This window comes from Meleagris gallopavo, chromosome 6 (genome assembly GCF_000146605.3).
Source record: "Meleagris gallopavo isolate NT-WF06-2002-E0010 breed Aviagen turkey brand Nicholas breeding stock chromosome 6, Turkey_5.1, whole genome shotgun sequence".
Lineage (NCBI taxonomy): Eukaryota > Metazoa > Chordata > Aves > Galliformes > Phasianidae > Meleagris > Meleagris gallopavo.
This window is the reverse complement of record NC_015016.2, coordinates 20,095,467-20,116,324: the sequence shown is the minus strand read 5'-3', so window position 1 is coordinate 20,116,324 and position 20,858 is coordinate 20,095,467. Positions and strand designations below refer to the sequence as shown.

The 20,858-nt window shown below is 38.2% G+C and overlaps 1 protein-coding gene across 3 annotated transcripts; it reads left to right on the top strand.

Annotated features, from left to right (window-relative positions):
- The first annotated feature begins 2,091 nt into the window (after positions 1-2,091).
- On the top strand, positions 2,092-16,358 carry SGCE (sarcoglycan epsilon). Of its 3 annotated transcripts, XM_010712675.3 has the most exons (10): positions 2,092-2,248; positions 4,445-4,517; positions 5,154-5,352; positions 6,487-6,649; positions 9,972-10,183; positions 10,904-10,930; positions 11,663-11,851; positions 13,555-13,598; positions 14,696-14,730; positions 16,045-16,358. In XM_010712675.3, exons 1-10 carry the CDS (start codon positions 2,132-2,134, stop codon positions 16,093-16,095), a joined length of 1,110 nt encoding a protein of 369 aa, XP_010710977.2. In that variant the 5' UTR covers positions 2,092-2,131; the 3' UTR covers positions 16,096-16,358. The 3 variants fall into 3 exon arrangements, with proteins under 3 accessions (XP_010710977.2, XP_019471904.1, XP_019471905.1); XM_019616359.2 differs by lacking the exon at positions 10,904-10,930; XM_019616360.2 differs by lacking the exon at positions 14,696-14,730.
- The last annotated feature ends 4,500 nt before the right edge of the window (positions 16,359-20,858 follow it).

Sequence of the window (20,858 nt, the reverse complement as noted above, 5' to 3'; positions counted from 1 at the left end):
AGAAAGAGAGAACATCTTGTCCTACATTAATAAAGGGAATGAATATATGCATAGGTTTTTAAATTATTATTATTATTATTATTAATGTAGTACAAACACATACTCCTATATTAAAAAAAAAAAAGAGAGAAAGATTGAGCATTTACTAGTTATGGATTGATGGATTGTCCTTCAAATCCCCACAGCCCCATTCTGCACCATTTGCCTGCAGCATTATTTTGAGTTCAGATATTTTGAAATTTCTGACCAGCAGACAGTCTGTGGTCATATCAGAAACTGGCTGTAAGACCAAAGCCTACTCTGCTTGCACAGTCCCCGTATTTATATCTGCCACTTGCAAGGCTGTGCTGTGCCACTGATATGACAGTGGCAAACCTGAATGTATCACCAATGCTTTTGAGATTTTATTCCCCAAATCATTTGTGGTGCTGAACTTCTATTACTATAGCAGTAGATCCCTGTGACGTCCTAAGGGAGTTGAGAGGAAGGTCGCATTGCACCTTGGTGGTGGGTTAGTGTGGCCTTCCTACTGTTCTGGTTCTCTTACCCACAGCTAGATGTGGAAAAGCTGGCCTGAAAGCTAGTCACTGGTTGGCAGTGCTTTCTATGTGTCCCTCAGGTGGAGATGATAGTCCTCCTTCCTTCACTGGGCTCATTTCCTTCCCTCAATGGCAGCCTGCTGTCACCTTCAGATGTCACCATCTGACAATCGCTGCAGGTGCCACCTCTTGGCTGAGCTTGCGGGCTTGAGTGCACGTGTGTGAGTAGGTGCAGAATGGGTCTGCTTGGCTCTGTGCCACTGAGGGTCTGCAGGTCCTCAACCATGGCTGACTTCATCTGCAAAAGCTAAAATAAGCAGTTGAAACCAGCCATTTGGAAGACTACCAGTAGGAAACACAAGAACTGCTCTTGCAGTTTGGTTTCAGGGGGTCTCAGAGATTGCATTTGGACTATGGGCAACTGTGGTCAACTGTGGATGCTTTTTGCACTTCTCTTTCTCTTTTTGAATTAATTTATTATCTTAAAAAAAAATCCTCTGTCAGGCTGTTTGGGCTGAAGGTTTTTATGTCTAGATAACAAAAGCTTTCAAGCATCAATGGTTACATGGCTGCACTTTCTGCTAAGCCCTTCCAGGCACATTGTGTCCCTGGAGTCATTGTTAAAGTAAAATAAATAAGAAAAAAGTAACTAAGAAACCTTTTTCATAGAATCACCAAGGTTGGAAAAGATCTCTTAGATCATCCAGTACCACCGTCCACCTATAACCAATATTTCCCATTCAACCATGTCCCTCAATACAACATCTAAACTTTTCTTGAACACCTCCAGGGATGGTGACTCCATCCTCCATCCGTACCTGCCTGGGCAGCCCATTGCAGTGCCTGACCACTCTTTCGAAGTTGTTTTCCCTAATGTCTTACCTGAATCTCCCCTGGCATGACTTGAAGCCATTCCCTGTAGTCTTACTACTAGTTTCATGGGAGAAGAGGCTGACTCCCACCCCACCACAACCTCCTTTAAGGCAGTTGTAGAGAGTGATAAGATCATTCCTGAGCCTCCTCTCCTGACTGAACAATCCCAGCTCTCAGCCACTCTGCATCAGACTTCTGTTTCAGACCTCTCAGAGCACTGTTGTCCTTCTCTGCACAGACTCCAGGACCTCAATGTCTTTCCTGTAGTAAGGGGCCCAAATCTGAACACGGTACTCAGGGTGTGGCCTCACCAGTGCTGAGTACAGAGGACTGAGACCTTTGTGCTTTTGTCAGTAGGGAGGTTAGATGATTTGATCCTAGGTAGAGCTGAAAAATCAGACCCAGTAGCTCTGAGCTAGCTGAAAGTCTAGGAAGTACAAGAATGTTCATCTTTGTAGCTGGTTATATTTTTTAGATATGAATTTCTTGATACTTACAAGAGTTAAGCAAGAAACAAAACATTTCTGATGTATTAAAGATTGGCAATTTTTTTCTCTCTCTTTGAACGTGTTTGGAAGACATAGCTGGAAGTCAGAATAAGATTTTTCTAATTGAAATATCAAAATTAATGCGTATAATGTTTTGTTATAAATATTATAATATTTTTTTCCTATCTAGGTGAAATAAGCAATGATCCTATAACATTTAATACCAACTTAATGGGTTACCCTGACCGACCTGGATGGCTCCGCTATATACAAAGGACACCATACAGCGATGGAGTGCTGTATGGTTCACCAACTGTAGAAAATGTGGGCAAGCCAACCATCATTGAGGTATTTTCTTGTTTGTCAAGAGGTTTTGCCTCTTGGTTTTTGAAAACAAAACAAAAACAGCTTATAAATGACTGTACTTCTTCAGATATTTGAGTTCTGAACTTCGTAGCATTCTACCCTAAATATGAGCCAGACTAGGAAATATTGTGTTCAATCAATAAACAGGTTTTAATTTTTAAAAATTAGATTATTTTTCATCAAATGTTCTCTGGCTCGTTATTCGTATTTATTGACAGATTTTATTTTAATTAGCAGTTTCATGTATCTAATTTGGTTCTTAAAGTTGTGGTGATGATAGAACCCCCTACTTTATTTTTGACAGTCAACTATCCAAATGTTTAAAAGCATCGATGATTCACTGAGCAGTAATTGAAAGGGAAATATATATATATATATTTGCTATGCTTTGTCATGTATATTATAGCAGAATGAGTGAGACAACATGCACTTCATATTGTCAAGGAAAATCTGCTAATTAACTTGCTTCAGCCATTTTGTTTTTCAACTGTACATTTGTCTTAAGCCTTTGATGAGATTTTTTTTCTCTAAATTGTGTTTGATATAGTTGTCATCCTCGACAATGACAACTCTAAAAGTTAACTTATATGGCAGACAATTTTACTCACGCTTAATTCACTTTTGATTTCAGCATGACTAATCACATCTGCAAAATTAATCATGTGTGAAAGTACTTGCAGACTTCAGTTAGCTTTCTGTAGAGGAAACCATTATTTAAAATTGTCCTTTTTAAAATGGCTTGCGCTTTTACATTCCAGGGTCTAAATCAAGACCTACACTGCACGAATGAGCACAAGCCTATATTTGAATGCAGTCTTGCCTAGCATACAGATTACTTCATTGTGGACCTATGTTTATATGTGGCTTTTGAATTAATTCCATACTGTGAGATGAGAGCAGGTTGCATTTTTTCTACTTCTAGTAGAAAAGCTTCCTAGTACCATTTGAGAATCTGAGAAAAGCAGGTGCATATCCTTGGCCTGAATCTTAACTTTCACCATGCCATAATGCCTGGGGAGGTAAATCAGTTGGATGAGACCTCGTAATAAGAAGGGCCTGACATCATGCTTAGAATGAATAACAAAGGTGATTAGCTCCTTTGAAAGCTGTGTAATGACAGTTTTATTTGAATGGATACTGAGCACAGGGGCAGTTTCCACCATTGTTGCTTTACTAGCCAGAGCTATACAGGTGTCCAGACTAGCAATAGTCATTGCTCAAGTGCAGACTAAAAATGGCTATATTCCTGTTGATATGTGGATATTGTAAAACAGAGATTTGCTCTACCTCTCCTCTTTCAGTAAAACAAACTGAATTGTGAATCTAAAGAGAAAGGTTTATTTATTTTGTGAAAGATTTATTACCTTTCAAGAAATAAAAAAAATAGAGAAAATAGTAGTAGTGGTATCCAAGCTCATTCTTTATGAATGAGTATTTGTTATGAATGAGTGCATGATTGTAGTTCAGTTTCTAAGTAGTCACACAGTAACCATTGAGAACTCTGTTTGACACTTGTGAGCATTTCAGGCACCCCATATATTTAAAATACAAGATTGGTATCCTTGTGTAATTAGATAATGGGTACCTAAGTTTTTAAAAATAAAAGGCATGAGAGTCGCATCCATCTACTAGTTTTCAGTTTCTCTACAGTAACAAATTCCAGTATTTGTTCAAAACTACTTGTGTTAGAATGCTTATGAATCCATTTGTGGAGTAAAAACTCACTGGGACTAGAGCTAAATCTAAATCCCGTTCCCAAAGACTGCAATTGCTTGGCTCCCAATAATCTTTTATTCATATATCTATTTAGTTTAGATCCCTAAGAGCTATCAATGAATGTCGATCTCAGTACTGGGGGTGTGGGTTGGAATGGAAAATGAAGAAACCCATCTTTGCTTATGGTTCTTTTTACATCAAAGGTAACAGGAAAGAACATACATGTATGGCAGAAAACTTTTATCTGGACCAAAATATATTACATTTGGATATATCCCATAGATAACTGTATTTGTCTATAGATTGATAAAGAAAATTGTGGTGTCCTGAGTTAAACTGTATCAAACAGGAAAAAAAGCATTTAGAAGATAAGTATTTTTAAGTTGCTCATTTTCAATGTTTCCTTTACCTAATCTTGGTATTTCCATCATTGTTTTGTTATCATTTCTTTTTTTATTCTAGATCACTGCATATAACAGACGTACTTTTGAGACTGCAAGACATAATTTGATCATTAATATAATGTCAGCAGAAGGTATGTACAAAAAGTAGCTTGTTGAGGTTTGAACTGAATAATAAAAAACTTTTGGACTCTGGTTCTTTTAAGATAAAGAACGAAGTATAGTTGTCTGGACATCAAACCAAATGTAGGGGTACAAAGGGGATGTAAAACAGGTTTTCCTCTTTTGATTCATTTTTTTATTTTTATCTAAATTATTTCTGTCAGGTAAAATGTGGTACTTTAAAGTATTTTATGTTTTTTGAATGAACAAATTTCATAATATAAAATATTTCAGCACAGCAGAACTTTCTACAGCAATCCTGCAGTTGAAACTGTGCATTCAGATTTTCTGGTAGCAAGGTAACAGTTTTGATCCCAATGTCAGCACAAATGTAACTTCATTTAATGAAGTTTCAGGAGCTGAGAATCTGTCCCTCTAGTTCCCTCTTCCCTCTCAGGATAAATTCATAAATTAGTCGTGATTTTAGCTTCAGTAATAACTAATTTAATCAAATGTAATCATTTTAGGTTCAAAGTGGGGTACTTTAAATACAAGATTTTTGGAAAGGCTTATCCATCTTAAAGGGGTATTGCACTAACTGTTGCATTAAATTATTTGTTATGAAGTCACTGTGTAAGGCCAAACTCTTTCTTCTTCATTGCAATTAGATTTTCCATTACCATATCAAGCGGAATTCTTCATAAGGAATATGAATGTAGAAGAGATGTTAGCAAGTGAAGTTCTTGGAGACTTTCTTGGAGCAGTGAAAAACGTATGGCAGCCAGAACGTTTGAATGCTATAAACATTACTTCAGCACTAGACAGGGGAGGGAGAGTTCCACTACCTATTAATGACATGAAGGAGGGGTAAGCACGCGTATCAGTCTGGTAGACTTGCTTTACTCTTCTTTTCTTACTGAAAGGCTTAGTATTTTATTCAGGTTCTCTAAAAACTTTGAAATTGCTGTTTTATATTTTGGAAATCCAGGTTGGTGTTAGATATGAAAAGTTTACTGGTGTTCCCAGCCCCCATTATACCATGGATTTATTGTGCTATTTACAAATAACAGTTCCTATCCATCGATTTTTACAGTCCAACAAATACCAGTCCAACAGTAAATTCCGTTAGTTACAAAATAGTAGTAAATATAATGATTTTGAAATTCTAATACTAATATTGCAAAATTGTTTAGTATGGCTTTTGAGTATTTAATAGTTTCCAGTTTACAAAATTAAAATTTTTGAAACAGAATGGTATGGAGTATAGGATACAAAGTCACTTCAATTTCTGATAGGGAAGTGGCTTTAAACTGAAAGAGGGTGGATTTAGGTTAGATGTTACGAATAAATTTTTTACTTACAGCTGGTGAGGCACATAACTGCAGTTTAGATACTTGATTGTAAACTCCTCAGATACCTCAAGCTTATACCTCAAGCTTATATTTCATCTGTCCAATGTTCCCAAAGCACATAATTAGGGATCATGGATTTCAGTAAGAAAGATTATAGCTACACATGATACTGTTAAACACTAAATGCTCATGGAATGGCTGAGGTTGGAGGGGACCTTAAAGACCATCTTGTTCCAACCCCCTGCCATGGGCAGCATTGCCAGTCACTAGATCAGTCTGCCCAGGGTTCCATATCCAACCTGACCTTGATTGTCTCCAGAGATGAGTCATTCAAAACCTCTCTGGCAAACCGTTCCAGTATTTCCAGATGTGATTCATAACAATACATTCTGTTCTGAAATATGATATTTCATTTATAAAAGTCTTTCCAAAATAGTGGTTGTGGCAGTGCTTTTCTCTGGCAAAATCAAAGGTTTCTTTTGGTATATATTGCTATTTATTAAAAGATATTTTTGGTGAAGTAATATATAAGAAAGGATTGGTACATCTAAATCCAAGCTATGTGCAGACAAGATTGTGGATTCAGAGTCCTTGTTTTGCATTGTTTGGTGAGAGGCATCCTCAGTCTGTCACTCATCTCTTTCTGCAGTGTGTATGTTATGGTTGGTGCAGATGTTCCATTCTCATCATGCTTACGGGAAGTGGAAAACCCACAGAATCAACTGAGATGCAGTCAAGAAATGGAGCCTTCAATAACATGTGACAAAAAGTTTCGTACTCAATTCCATATTGATTGGTGTAAAATCTCTCTGGTGAGTTGTTTTATTATTGCATAAAAATGATATTTGTTGCAGTATTTCATTGTAGACATCATCTAGGTAAGAATTTTGCCGGCCTGGCCAGGCCACCATGCTGAATTCCACTTAATTGTGATTGATTGATGTAATTTCCCATTTAGCAGCCACTCTTAATGTTGTGAAAAGATTTTGCGCTGTGGGCAGAATTCTGTTAGAATACAGCAACAGTGAAGCAATCGTATTTGTTGTAGCTAATACTGACTTGTATAGATGATCAAAGAACTATAGACTTACAGAGCATAAAGTAATGGCAATTATTTAAACAGTTCATTAATTCAGTGCGCTAATACTGCTACTTACACTTACTTTCCTACAAAGTATATAAAGATGTATTGCTACTTTTTTTTTTTTTTTTTTCAAATATTGAGTCTACAGCACCGAGTAGTTAAACAGTATTTCTGTGCTGTCAAAATACCTTTCCAAATTGTTTAAACTTGTTTCATGTTAAAAAGATTTGAAATAGAGAATAGTCTTGGCTAATGAAATCAAAACAACAGGAACTCTCCTCTTATGGTCAGATGAATACAAGAACAGTGACTGAAAACAGGTTTATTTTCCATTCAAGGATTATAATCCACACAAAGGTTTTTATTGTTTTTACTTAATTTTGATAAGGAAGATCAAGAACTGATCCAGTATCCAAAGGTGACTTTGCAGATAAGTTTGAACAAAGATGGTGAAGGTACATGAAATAAAAATGGATAATTGATGAGCAACATTCAGATATTACTCAAGAGGAAAGTGAAAAGGAGATGTGGGAGGATTTTGTACAATATAAACGAAAACTGTTGAGGATGAGAAATGTTATTCACTCACAAAGTCCATTAGATACTCTCCAACACTTTCCTTCTATATACTGTGAATTAGGAAAGCTGATTGAAAGCTGGAAAATGATACTTGTTTTCAAAAGAATATCCAGATTACTTACTGCTTATTGGCTTTCTGCTGAGAAATTGCAGAAGGTATGTGTACACAGGAATACTTTGGCAACACCTGAAAAATAGAAGGCAATCAGACTTTAACAGGAGCAAACTATGTCAAGTTTTTTATTTCCTTTTACGTGACAGAAATAGAACACAGGTGCAGCAGCAAATGTCATTTCTTTTTGATAATGTTTTTTGATACCATCCTATAAGTGAGTTGAGGAAACATGACCTAAATGAGGAAACATGGACTCAGTGGAGAACTGGTTGGATAGCCATAATTGCAGCAGAATTACTAATAAGTCCCTGCCATTCTATATTAATATGATGGATGATGGAATGTGCTTATTAAGTAAGGCTGCAGGCCCCATGAAGTTGAAAGAAACTGCTTGGACATGGAAGGACCAGGTAGAATTCAGGAAGACCATGAGACAGTGGAGAAATAGCCTTGGAAACAACAGCGAATTTCTTTTCAAAAGGAGAAGCAGAGGAGTAGCACAGTAATGCACAAATAAACAGTTCTGCAAGTGCAGAATGAAGAGCAAGTGTTTAGGACTACTTCTCCAGGAAAAAGGTGTGACAGTAGAGATGGCTCATAAACTAGTCATGAAGTAACGTTGTCCTGCTGTCAGGACTGCTGAAAGGCAGAGGTCACCTTGGATGTGTAAAATGAATGGACTCCCTATGAGAAACATAATTTTCTACAGCAGTTAATTACATGACCTTAAATTTGGCACTTGGCACTTGCTTTGGCAGCATACCCTAATGACTGAATTTAGACAGTCTTAGGGGTGTTTGCTGTTGCCAGTAGCATTGTTTCTGCAGTCTATAACATGGTGCCTCAAAGAGAAAACAGAACCAAGCCTTCCTCTGATCATAGTCTGCTTTTCCTGAGGCAAGACAAAGGGCAGAAAGTCCTCCGAGATCTGTGAACTGGGAAAATTGAGCTCCATCATCCATAACCATAACCCTGACCAGTGAGTGCAAATAGAACCACTGCATCCTCTTCCTCCCACTGTATGAGCTGATTTGGGCAATTAACATCTACATCAAAGAGTTAATGGGACCCAAATTCTGAAAAGATGGACAACAATACTTTCTTCCTTGTAACACTGCTTTCTGATAATTTGTTCTCTTTCCCTACTTGGACATCTGCCTCTCACATCAGTAAGTGCATAAATGGTTTTACTGCAGCTGTCTGGGTCTGGAGGTTCTACTAAGCAGCCAGGTGGAACTGATGTACCTAGTGCAAAATATTCTGCAGAACATTAATGAGTGGAGAGTCTTGCACTTGAAAAATACTTTCTTTCCAGTGTTACCCGAAAACCTTTTCATCCCCCACACAAGTTTTAACGCACCCTCTTGTGAATTAAATTACAAATTATAAAGGCATGCCCATCAACTGCAAGATTTCTCACAAACAGGCAGAAGGACAAGCGGGTAGGCAAATGCAGTTTATTTTCAATTAGGTAGATGAAGATAGAGTAAAAAAAATAGATTATGGCAAAGGCCATCAGTTAAATGCAATATGAAGTTTGACAACCAAAAAGCTTGTATTTTCAGGAAGTTTAGATCCAAATGTTAAAAGAAAAAAGCATGTGGCAAGGAATGCAGCCTTCTGGAAGTTAGTTGTATGAGGAGGTAGGAAAACCTGGGAAGTCTGGGTTTGTTAAACAAAACGCTCATCTCGGGAGCAACCCACGCTTCCTGCGGCAGGTGGGAGGGGTGGCATAGAGCTGCTCGGCCCTCAGCAGCTCAGCTACTGCTTCTTGTACTTCTGGGTGCTACGTGACCAGAGACGGGTGGAGTGGGCTGCCCAGGGAGGTGGTGGAGTCACGGACCCTGGAGGTGTTCAATAAACGTTTAGATGTTGTTGTACTGAGGAACGTGGTTTAGTGAGAGCTATTAGTGATAGGTGGACACTTGGACTGGATGATCCTGAAAATCTTTTCCAACCTTGGCGATTTTATATGAAGCTCAATAGGACATCAAGAGGGGAGGTGCTCTTCATCTCTACCACCTTCGTACAACAGAGGGCAGTATTGTTATTTAGGAAGATGAGTAAGAAATTACTGTGTTCATCATGCAGAAATCAGTATTGCTGTAAAGAAAATAAAGTAATACTATAATAAAATAATATTTTGAAATCATCTCTATCAGAAACTTTTGACAAAATGAAAGGATTTATTGTTTAAAAAATGGACAAAATTTTATCAAATTTGACAAATATTATTGCGCAGCATAGGTTCTATTCTGTGTGCTTGTCGATCAACTACTTCTTGGTTTCCCATTCTTTTCCCTTTGTGATATAATTGTCTTTTCTGTTTTTATTTTTCCTTTTCCCTGGTTGTCAGGTTGACAATACAAAGCAAGTTTCCACCTTTCAGGAAGTGATTCGTGGAGAGGGGATACTGCCTGATGGCGGGGAGTACAAGCCGCCTTCTGACTCACTGAAAAGCAGAGACTATTACTCGGATTTCCTCATTACACTGGCGGTGCCCTCGGCAGTAGCACTGGTGCTTTTTCTAATTCTTGCCTATATCATGTGCTGCCGACGGGAAGGAGTGTGAGTACTTTAATGCACTAATAAGAAGTTTCAGGTTTTTCTAAGGTTAAAATGCATAGGAGACTATTTATTAGAAGGATTCCATTCAGTTCTTAAAAATAATAATAAAAAAAATAGAACAGGCCAAAAGACATCTGTTCTGAAATACTGAGCTAGCTAAACACATACAGTGATTTTTTCCTAGGCAATGCATACAGGGGACTCTAAATGTTCGAGTTGAAAGGGTTAAAAATCTCCACATAAACGTGAAATTTATCTCCCCCAAGCAAATAAAATACTAATAAAGGATCACTGGTTCAGGAAAATATTAAATAATTTCTAAAATGCTAATTTTTTAAAAATGGGTTGAGAATGTGCACTGAATTTAGATGTCTAAGAGCAAAACCTAAACGGAAAGCAGCAAGTAGCGTAACTCCTGCCATTTCTTACACAAACTACAGTTTCATTTTGTCACGGAATTTATTTTAGCCAGAAGCTTGTTCTTTAACTTGCATTTCCATTTCTCCGTGTGTGTGTGTCTGTATGTGTCTGTCATCAGAGCATCCCCACACTGCGTTCACCGAGGCCACATCATGAACCCAGCTGCAAATGCTGCCAAGCTGCGGTTAGCAGTAACATTGTCAGCATTTCTGTACCACGTACTATTTCCATCATCAGATAGACTTAATGTTCCAACTATCAATGCTATTATTTAATTCATAAATTTTGTTTTGTTTTTAGGGAAAAGAGAAACATGCAAACACCAGAGTAAGTGTCTTCTTTCCTGTTATTTTTCTTTTATCATTTAATTTTCATTCTCAGTAGCTTGTCACGCTTCATACATGTGTGTCATAATCTTCTGTCATTCTCTCTAACCCATGGTTTAATTCATAAGTGTGAAAGCTGCTTTAAATCAGAGCCTTGGTGAGGATAGAAGAATCAGAATAAAAAGGGTTTGAAATTAATAACTATGAATTCAACATAAATTAGTTCTCTTAAAATAAATATCTTAAAATATAATTTATTCATAGAGTCATAGAATGGCTTAGGTTGGAGGGGACCTTAAAGATATTCTCCTGATTATCAGACCATCCCACAGCGAGGGATGGGAGGAATATCCCAGAAGGTGTCCAATTGCTACAGCATAGAATGTTTTAAAATTAATTCTCTATGAGTTTTTATGTACCTACCATGAGAATAAAACTTATTTTAAATGCAGCAAATAAAGGGAATACTAGAAGTAAATTGCACAGTTGTGGATCCTATGCAAAATACTCATCCAGACAGCAAAATCTAGTGGCATAATTACTGCCTTCAAGATCAAATATATCTAATATTCATTCAATTACCTGTTTAGAGATTTCTTGTAAGTGGTGCACTATTGAGTTTGTAGCATGCATCAGTCCTCAAATTTTTTTAAAAGTAATAGTTGTAAAAATCTATGCATTTAGACAGAGCACTTAAAACATGTATTCACTGTTATATCTCCTTTTGACGTAGCATCCAGTTGGTCCACCATAGTGCTATACAGAAATCAACCAAAGAGCTCCGTGACATGTCTAAAAACAGAGAGATAGCATGGCCTCTCTCAACGCTGCCAGTGTTCCACCCGGTTACTGGTGAGATCGTGCCACCCCTTCACCCAGACAACTACGACAATACGAGTATGCCACTGATGCAAACACAACAGTAAGTGTTTCCATTGAAAAAAAAATACTTATTCTGTTATATAATTTAACTATTGCAGTGCTTGTCATTTGAAACGTGTTTATTATGGGGGTGCATGGCTCGGTAGTTCAAGATTGCTCTGATGTTTGCCATTCAAGCAGAAATGAAGGCCTGTGATAAAATGAGTGGATTTTCAGGCTGCAAACTTGGCAAGAGGCTTCATGGGGAACAGTCACATTCATACATACTTTGGAGAAAACCTACTTTTGACAGAGGAAGCAATTAACACTGTTCCATTTTAGAAACCCTGCCTCTTAGGAGTTCTGGTACGAAAAATAACAGCAGCCCCGTAAGGTCCAGTCTTTGTAAGTATTTAGTCATGTAGCTGTCACTCATGGTTTGTGTTTGAAGTGTTAACACGGAATAGAAGAGAGTTTTCCTTTGTAGATAATGTATAGAGACTTAACAATGAACATGTTCTGAATGCTGAGCCATTTTCATTGTTGCCAAGATACAAACCTGAAAAATATTCACTTCCATTCCTCAATTTATTAAAACTTAAACTATTGAGGCAGAGTTATCTAGCGCTCTGCACATTTACCAATTGCCAAGTAGGTACTGCAGAAAAAAGACATTTGCTGGAAGGGTTCGGCTGAGGTGTGTGGAGCTGAGACTTGGAGATGACTGGTATTGTTACTCAATGCCTGGGAAGACAGTAAGTCAGGTTGGGAGCTGCTCATCTCATGGGTGTGTGTGAGTGGAAATGGCATGACCTTCATGATACCGGTCCAGTGCCAGCACCAACTTGGCCCTCATACACACTTGGTTGCCATGTGTTCCCTTTATAATGTAGATATGCATGAAGTATTTTCTTCTCCTTGTTCCTAAGCTAAATTCTACTCCCCAAAAATCTTCAGAAAGCATAGCTGTATAACTTATCCCTTGTACTGTGAAGTGTTCTACCCTGTTACTGCACATTAGCAGAAGGTAAAAGAAACAAGTTTAAGAAAATATAGATACAGACCAGTTTAAGAAATCATACAGGGCCAAAATTATACTTCTAGATGGTTTTTCCCTTCAGTACTCGATACACTTCAGTCAATGACATGGTAAAACTTTGTGTATATTTGCCTATACTCAATTGATTAATTCCAAAGAAAGTTAACCATGGATAAGTGTTTTTATAAGTAGGGTCTCGGAGCCAAAGGCTTTCTGCAGTTGCACATACTGTTCTTATCCACTTCGTCTGCATTCCAGCCCCTCATTCCTTTCTGCAAAAGCAACCTTAATATCTGGTCCCAGACACTTAAGCAGGGCACAGAATCTGGCTTTGCCTCAATAAGTGAACTTGTCTGCTGTGCAGTGAACGTTTGTTCATTCTGCAGTCAATAATTAATTGGCAAAGACTGTCACCTCTTCCATATTCATCACTTCTGGAAACTGAACTGAAACAGAAACCTCTTGTTACATTTGGCCTTTCACCAAGTTTGAGCCTATGAGCCCAGTAGATATGCAAAATCATAGCAACTACCCCTTAAAACTCACTCACTCTTCTTCCTATTGACTTGGGTGACCTCTTCACAGCTGTATTTGTGAAGCAAAAAATCGATTACTGCTTCATAAGCAAAACCTCACAACTTTTAAATTGACCTATTGAAGTTTTATGCATAACATACTTCAGCCTTGGTGCGGAAGCATTAAAGATACTCAATTGTGTTTTGTAGGAACCTGCCACATCAGACTCAGATTCCACAGCAGCAGAGTGCAGGTCAGTACTAAAGAAAAGCACTGTGACTATGAAATGATCGGTGGGCAATTGAAACACCTACAGTCAGTGGAAAATGTTTTTTAATGTAATTATTACAGCATTGTAATTCCAGACATTTTTGGATCACTCAGTGAAAATTTTGAGATGGCACTGGTTGAACAAGTAGAAGTGCTATATCAGGACTCAATTTTAAACACTGGAATTAGGTACTGCTAAGATAGAAACCTCCTCACATAAATCATTTTCTATTATAACAGCAAATTCCCAAACATTTTTCAGATTCCCTAAAATTCAATACAAAATCAAAATTTCTCATTGCTACTAATACTAGTTAAGCACTGAAGAAGGAGCTTTTTATTGCTGTTAATAAGCATGAACAGTTGATAGTAGGGAATCTGTTGAGATGCTATTTGTGCTGCTGGTCTCCAGTATCTTAGTCTTCACTCTTACACCTTTTAGTCAACTCACAGTGTGTATTGACTGAGGCTGTGACTAACGTTGACTGCTCACTTTAGCTACTGTGTCAGTGCTGAGAAGGATTGTAGAATCACAGAATGGCCTGGGTTGAAAAGAACCTCAAAGATCAGCTAGTTCCAACCCCCCTCCTATGTGCAGGGTCACCAACCAGCTGCCCAGGCTGCCCAGAGTCGCATCCAGCCCGGCCTTGAATGCCTCCAGGGATGGGGCATCCACAGCCTCCTTGGCAACCTGTTCCAGTGCGTCATCACCCTCTGTGTGAAAAACTTCCTCCTAATATCTGACCTAAACCTCCCCTGTGTCAGTTTAAAACCATTCCCCCTTGTCCTATCACTACCAACCCACATAAACAGTCTTTCCCCCTCCTTCAGGTACTGGAAGAATACAGTCTTCCACATGGGAAAGGCCATAAGGATGATATAAGGAAAATGTAGAGCCCAGAGTAGAGTTTTTCAATATTCAAAGAGGTATTTAGGCAAAACAGTAAATACATATATACAGAATATAATGTGTGAACTACAGCTCTGAGAGGAAGATTTGTGTTAAGTTAGGGGCTACATAAGCTACTCTTTGTTTTCATTCAAATCCTTCTTCTTCATTACTGCTTTCGGGGATTGAAGGAGAATTTCGTATGACAACATTTCAAAGATTTGAGGCAAGTATATGAAAGATGCTTCTGCACTTTTTTTTTTTTTTTTTAAGTCTGAGAGTTAGAAACAGCTACAAAAACAAACAAAGAAAAGAAAACACAAACCAAACAAACCCACCTTAATGCTGTGCTATTGGCTTTGCCATTTGTGTGCTTTGTTAGACATATACTGGAAATGGTAGATGACCCTGAAAGTATCCACCTGTATCCTCCAGCACTGGCTTGGGCTGAAAGTTAGCATAGTTCTGAATGCTCACTACTCCAGGAACTTAGCAGAAAAAAAACATTACAAATACGAGCTGCTCCATCATGACAGTTTTCTTATAAGAACGTCAGTCTGTCTTGCAGTAAAAAGAGGCAAAATCTCATGGTAGCACACTGTATGTTGATGGCAGAGAGAAATTTTATAAAAGATCCAAACTGTAAGTTAGCGTGGGTTAGTCACTTGCAAACTGCATTGAAGAACTGCCATAAAAAGGCAGACTTTCAGAGTCAGAATGGTCAGAATGTCAGGCTGAATGGAAAACTAAGGCTCTCCTAAAATTCTGAGTAGCACTGGTACAAACTTAACAGGCCATTTTGTTGGTCTGCTCAAGTAAGAAATGTAGAGACCTACAATGCCTAAGGCCAAAGAAACAGTGAGCTTAACACTCGTGGTTTGTTTTTCTTCCTTTGCTATGGAGAATTCCCAGTGCTGTGCTCAGAACCGTGATCATACGCTCACCACCATGACTAAGAGGATATTTCTGTTTTTAGAACTTCAGTCAATCACAGTATTTGATTTGAAGAGCAAGGGGTGCATAGTAGCAATATCCTCTTCAGGAGCCTTTCGAAGCTCCAAAAGAAACAAAGTTTTTTTTAACAATATGTAAAATGCAGCTGGTAGACTCCACAGCTGACGTAATGTTCAGCTGTTTCACAAAGTTAATGCTGGGCAGGAATTGTATATAATGTCTGTGCAACACTACTGAAAACTGCTACTGACCTCCAATACACAAAGGTAAATTAAGTTTTTATTTTTATAATTACTTCTCTTGTAGATTGGCAAGATCAGCGAGAGCTATCCCAAGGCTAGGTGTAAGATACTCCTATAATGCAAAAGATTCAATAGAGCATGTGTTGCCTACACAGTGTTTTCCATGTGGAGTTTTGCAGTCTCCCAATGAAATGTGAGGTCTGAAGTAGAAAGATGTATTCCCAGTTAAACTGTCTATTCCCAGATGAATAAACAGTACCTCCATGCTGTGCTGCTGGTTGATTCTTTGTTGTTAAAGCATCGTCTGCCACTGATGCATTCTAAGAATTCTTGTCTATTTACAGGTAAATGGTATTCCTGAGGAACGAAAACTAACAGAAGCAATGAATTTGTGATCAGAGAAAGCAGTAGTTGTCCTGTTTCCTTATTTGTTCTGATCGATGCATGAGTTTTCCTGGTGTCTATTGTGCATGCCCACAGTATTAAGCCGATTCCAGTGCCAGAGATCACTTCCACGTAATAATGTACTGTATCTTTTTGTACTTTGGACATTTTTGACAATTTGTAAACACTGATAACTTTTTATATTTGTTACATTAAGAAAATAATCTTTCAAATATATGTATTAATAAATATCCAAGTTTTTTCTGTCTCATGATCTCTCCTGAAAGTTTTAACAGGGAAATCAGAACTAGAAAACAAGCACAAGGTTCAGAGGATTTTAGACTCTGTGCTATGGGATGATATCTTTGCCTTATGTCTGCACACCAAAAGGCTGTATGAGCATGGAAACTGGTGCAATATGAGGCTCGGAAATAGCATCCAGATTTATTAGCTGTTCATTTCGCAGAGATAGATGGTCGGAATGTAGTAAGTTATTTTTGAGGGGAAATCAAACAACAAAATGACCCCAAATCTTAACTACTCATGCTGAAAATTGGATTTGTTACTTTACAGACACTTTAACATGTGATGACTTCTAAGCAATAAAATTTAAAATCTGTCCATTCATTCACCGGATTATTTTAGAGGAAAGTCTTACAAAGCACTGCAGGCAAAAATTAGTGTCTCCAAATAAAGGAGGGTGCATTTTATTTGGCATGTGTGCGCTTACCTTTAAGCCTTTAAAAACGTTCTTTAAAAGCTTTTGGTGGTGTTCCCAATGTGATACACCTGTTACATCCTTGTTGTCTGGAGCAAAAAAAAGAGTGAGAGAATTTGCCATCCCATCCACCAGGGATTCTATTGTAGCTTTATAAGGAGCAGACCGCGTACAGCATTTCCTGGGAGGTCAGTACTTTTAAGATGCAACAGGATGCTTAGCAGTAGGAACTTGGTAACAGTCAGGGATCTGAACTGGAGGTTTCCCTGTATTTTTTAAATGATGGTGGTCATTGATCTCAAGTGGCATTTTTTGCACTTTTTACTGATGCTTCTCTAAAGCATCAGAGTGAAACACAGGATGGAAGGGTCTCCATCCAGCTGTGCGTGGTTGCCTCTCAAAGCGTCACTGTTTGAAGCTGATGCTTTGCTTTGGTTGTGTACTATTTTCTGTAGTATTTCTCTTTCAGAGGCTTTATGCTCACGAGAACGTGGCATTTTAAGCAAAAAGCTGAATCTGCTTTAAAATTGCTGTATTTTGACTATATTTCTGTAGCTGAGGTTTTCCAGCTCTCTCCCAAGAGAAACTGTGACCACTTTAAGGACTCAAGACTGAGCCTAAGAAGAGACTTTAAAATCATTACTCTGATTGTAGAAAGACTGAATTCTCTGGCTTTTTTTCCCCTTCTCACGACACTGTTCCTTGAAAACAGTAACATGTTTGAGAAAGGCTGCTCCTTTTTAAGGCATGGACTTCAGTGCAATGCCTGGGCAAATAATTAATTAAAGAAGTCCTGAGGTACTTTCTAGACACATTTCGTGCAACAAGTGTAACAGCTGCAGCTGTATCTACAAGTGGTGCTCAGGACAGGATGGGTGAGCACATCCCATTTGCAGTGTGAACAGGACACAACCAACGTGCTGTCTATGTACCTACATTGTCCAGCCTTAATGCCCATAGTTTGCAGAACTGCCCTAAATGCCAGGACCACATTACTAGCAAGCTCAACTGGCCACAGGATTACTAGCAGTGGTTACCATATTACAGAAGATGGCTCAAGCTATCATCTAAGCTGAAAAACCAAGTCAGTTTGTGCAACAGGTGGAATAAAGAGCCATTCCTACTTGCTTTCTACGTGGCATGCCTCGCTCCTACCTCATTCAAAACGTACTACGGGAGATTTCATCACTCAGTCTCCTATGAGAACACTGCTTTCCCAGCAGCATGGATGGCTATCAGAGAAAAGTGAATTAAAGACCAGATAATGAACACTGAGATGTATGCTAAATTAAAAATGTACCTTTTTTTTTCACCACACTGCAAAAAAGTTGAATAAAATCAGCCTTTGGGTTTCTGCTGCTAATTTCAAATGCATGAGCTGTCAGTGCTCTGAAACAGAGATGAATGGAACAGATTTTAAATAATGATTTGTTATTCACTTAAAGACCACATTTTGTAAATAGTATTAAACTCAGATCATTTCTGATAACCTTAGGACGACATGACAATCACTGAAATACCAACTGAGCTGCTCCCATTTTATTTGTATTAAGAAACACAGGAAGGCCAATTTATTTAAGGAACTCTCTTAATCTGTTACATATATGCACAAAGAATCAGGTGGTAGCAGCAGGTGTCTGAACAAACTGATGATGTAGCTGATGGGTGTTAAGCACTTCTGAACAGTTTTACGATTGAAATCTTCAGGCAGCTGAGGTAAGTTTAATAAGAAATGATTTATTTTTACTTATTAAAATAATTACCACAGAAGCACAGATATATAAAGCTGACTGAAGATACTTCATGGTTAAAGAATTAGTAATAATTAAAACGGGTGATAGATGGAACGGCAAAGTTACAGCCTCTTTTAGCAATGTACAATGACAGTACAACTCATATTGTAACCAGATTGTCTACAATCAAATAAAAAGCACTACAGGTGTCTTTGTAAATATATGAAGTGTAAAACCTAATAAATAAGACAACTATTAAGTAGCAATGCGTTGCTTGTTTATTACATAATGATGCCTGAACAACTTGTTTGACAGCTATGGATGGTGATGTCAGATGGCAGTGCTTCAGAATTAAAGAAAGAAATGGTGCCAACCGCACAGGGTTTCTGCTTAACGGGGAGAAGGATGGGAGAAGATTTGCAACACTGTGTTCAGGTGCCCATGTGAGAGAGAACAGCCCTACACCTCTCTGCACACCTGGGGAGAGAGGAGTGCATGCTCTGAATCCTTTATTTGAGCAGCCCCTCTTCATATTAACTACTTTGTATGGGACCTGAGCAGCTACATTAAGCCAAATTCCTTAAACCAAACAAACTGTAGGGATGGGTTTCCTGATCTTACTGAAATAAGTCGTGCAGAAATCTGCCACGTTTCTGGTTTATAGCCCACAGGGGATTGCATTCTCTCCTTCCCCAGCAATGCTGCCTTGGAGCATCACCCACACACTGCAGTGATTCTGGCTGCTGGAGCTGTAACTCCAGCTGTGGCTCTGCAAGGACCACAGGGGAGGGGTTCTTTAGCCTGGTTTTACACTCAGGGTCAAGCAGACATGCAGCTAGGCAAGTGGACTTCCCTTAATTTGCAGCAACAGTGTCCAGAATATCAATGCAGAGAAATTTTGCAATACTAATCATCAATATACAACAGGTGTGGTAGTGAGCTGCAGCCCAGCTGGAGTCAGGCAATAAAAAAAACTTCGACTTAATCGCTGCTGTTCCCATTACAAAAATAAGCATCCACAGCACATTTATTTAATGTTTAAATTACTTCATATTACGTAACATGAAAAGAAAATATATTTATCCCACATACAGTAATAGTAAACAAGTGCATTATTTCAAACATTAAAAATAAATCTTTTAACCAAATCTGTACAACAGATAAATAAAATTATATCTACAATACTCAGCTTGTGAAGAACGAAACAAACATCCCCTCAAGTTCAAAGTTCTCCGTGACCACTAATACTGGCACAGATGGCAATCAATGCATCCCATCCACCATTGTGGACCTTTAGCACATCTTTCAGTGATTCATGTTCTCATTAAGGAGGATAACTTTCCAAACATTGGAAATAATGCACATAATGAAGAAACAGCTCAGTATCTTTCCAATAGCTTCAACGTGGGGACTGTACAGAAAGAACTGCAGGTAGTTACATGAATTAGTGGAAAACTTACAACAAAGCAAACAGCTTTAGGGGAGAAAAAAAACAATGCTATATATTTAACAAGATTTCATTCACCTCATAATTCACCATACTTCTTGGAAATGTCTTAAAAACACACAAAATGTTTTGTAAACTTGTATATCATCTTAAGTCACTGACGTGGTGCTGACTTTTTATTTCTGTGTATAAAGGGTTTCACATGACAGATACTATCTTCACCTAAACAACAAATTACCACTTTGTTTAGAAAAATGCCCTGATTTACCAGAGAAATAACTTCATGTTTCACATCGGCTAAAGGTGACCATTAACAGAGGAGTGCAAATCTGCTCTCCTCTCATTCCTTGATAAGAATGACTACAGCGTGCGTTACTCTACGCGTTGTACAGTAGCATCCACCCTCCATTTGGTGGACCCAAGGAACAGATCATTCCATGATACAGACATGATACTGCTATTCCATTTCACTTCACTTTGTTTTGCCACATTTATACAGATATGTAAACAGAAACATATATCCAGTAGAAAAAGACCTGTTTTCACATGCAATTCTCTACAGTGCATTCTTGTTTCTCAGTTTCTTGGAGAAGGTTATTTTCACACAAAATATGTACATTTCCACTATATACATCTTCCACTCACCTCATGTAAATGTCTTCTTGTACCTCCAGTTGAGAATTTTTTTCAGGCAGACACAAAGCAAACCTGAAGAAAGTTTTCAAGAACCCTTTCAAATTAATGCCTTGACTGCTCTTGCATTGCTGAGAAGAAGAGAAGTCCAGAAAAAAACCCAGCTATGCACAGTAACCTTTTCAGCAGAGTTGAGTTATCTTTAGGAACCACAATCTGTGCTAGATCATTAGTGATCTGAGA